This window comes from Lipotes vexillifer, unplaced genomic scaffold (assembly GCF_000442215.2).
Source record: "Lipotes vexillifer unplaced genomic scaffold, Lipotes_vexillifer_v1.1 scaffold1044, whole genome shotgun sequence".
In the NCBI taxonomy this organism is placed as follows: domain Eukaryota; kingdom Metazoa; phylum Chordata; class Mammalia; order Artiodactyla; family Lipotidae; genus Lipotes; species Lipotes vexillifer.
The window spans coordinates 167,426-167,732 of record NW_006779681.1 but is presented as its reverse complement, the minus strand read 5'-3'; the positions used below and the strand labels follow the sequence as shown (position 1 = coordinate 167,732).

General features: G+C 45.6%; 1 protein-coding gene across 1 annotated transcript in view; it reads right to left on the bottom strand.

Moving 5' to 3' along the window:
- Positions 1-204: 204 nt before the first annotated feature.
- CDS2 (CDP-diacylglycerol synthase 2) overlaps positions 205-307 on the bottom strand; it is a 66,208-nt gene continuing 66,105 nt past the window's right edge. The window contains exon 14 of the mRNA XM_007452863.1: positions 205-307. This exon is cut by the window's right edge and continues 9 nt beyond it. Within this exon, the coding sequence (XP_007452925.1) occupies positions 205-307 (103 nt within the window).

Here is a 307-nt window from a genome sequence, read left to right as displayed (position 1 = left end):
CAAAGCTGTAGGTTACTTACAACCCAAATCATAAGCACATAGACTGTACACACAGATTTTTTTTTTTAAATCCACAAATAAAAAACACTGTTAAAAAAAAAAAAAAGACAGTGAGTTGAAGTCTTGTCTTTGTCCAGTTGGGCTTGCCCTGGAGCCCTGCCCCTCACTCAGCCCTGTTCCTGCTCTCCTGGCCCTCAGTGGTCCCTATTCGTCTTCTGTGGCAGCTGTCAGCATCCCCTTGTCAGTCAGGTGAGACTTGAGCATGTTGAAGATGTGGAGCTGCTGATCTGGCCTCAAGGTCAGAAAC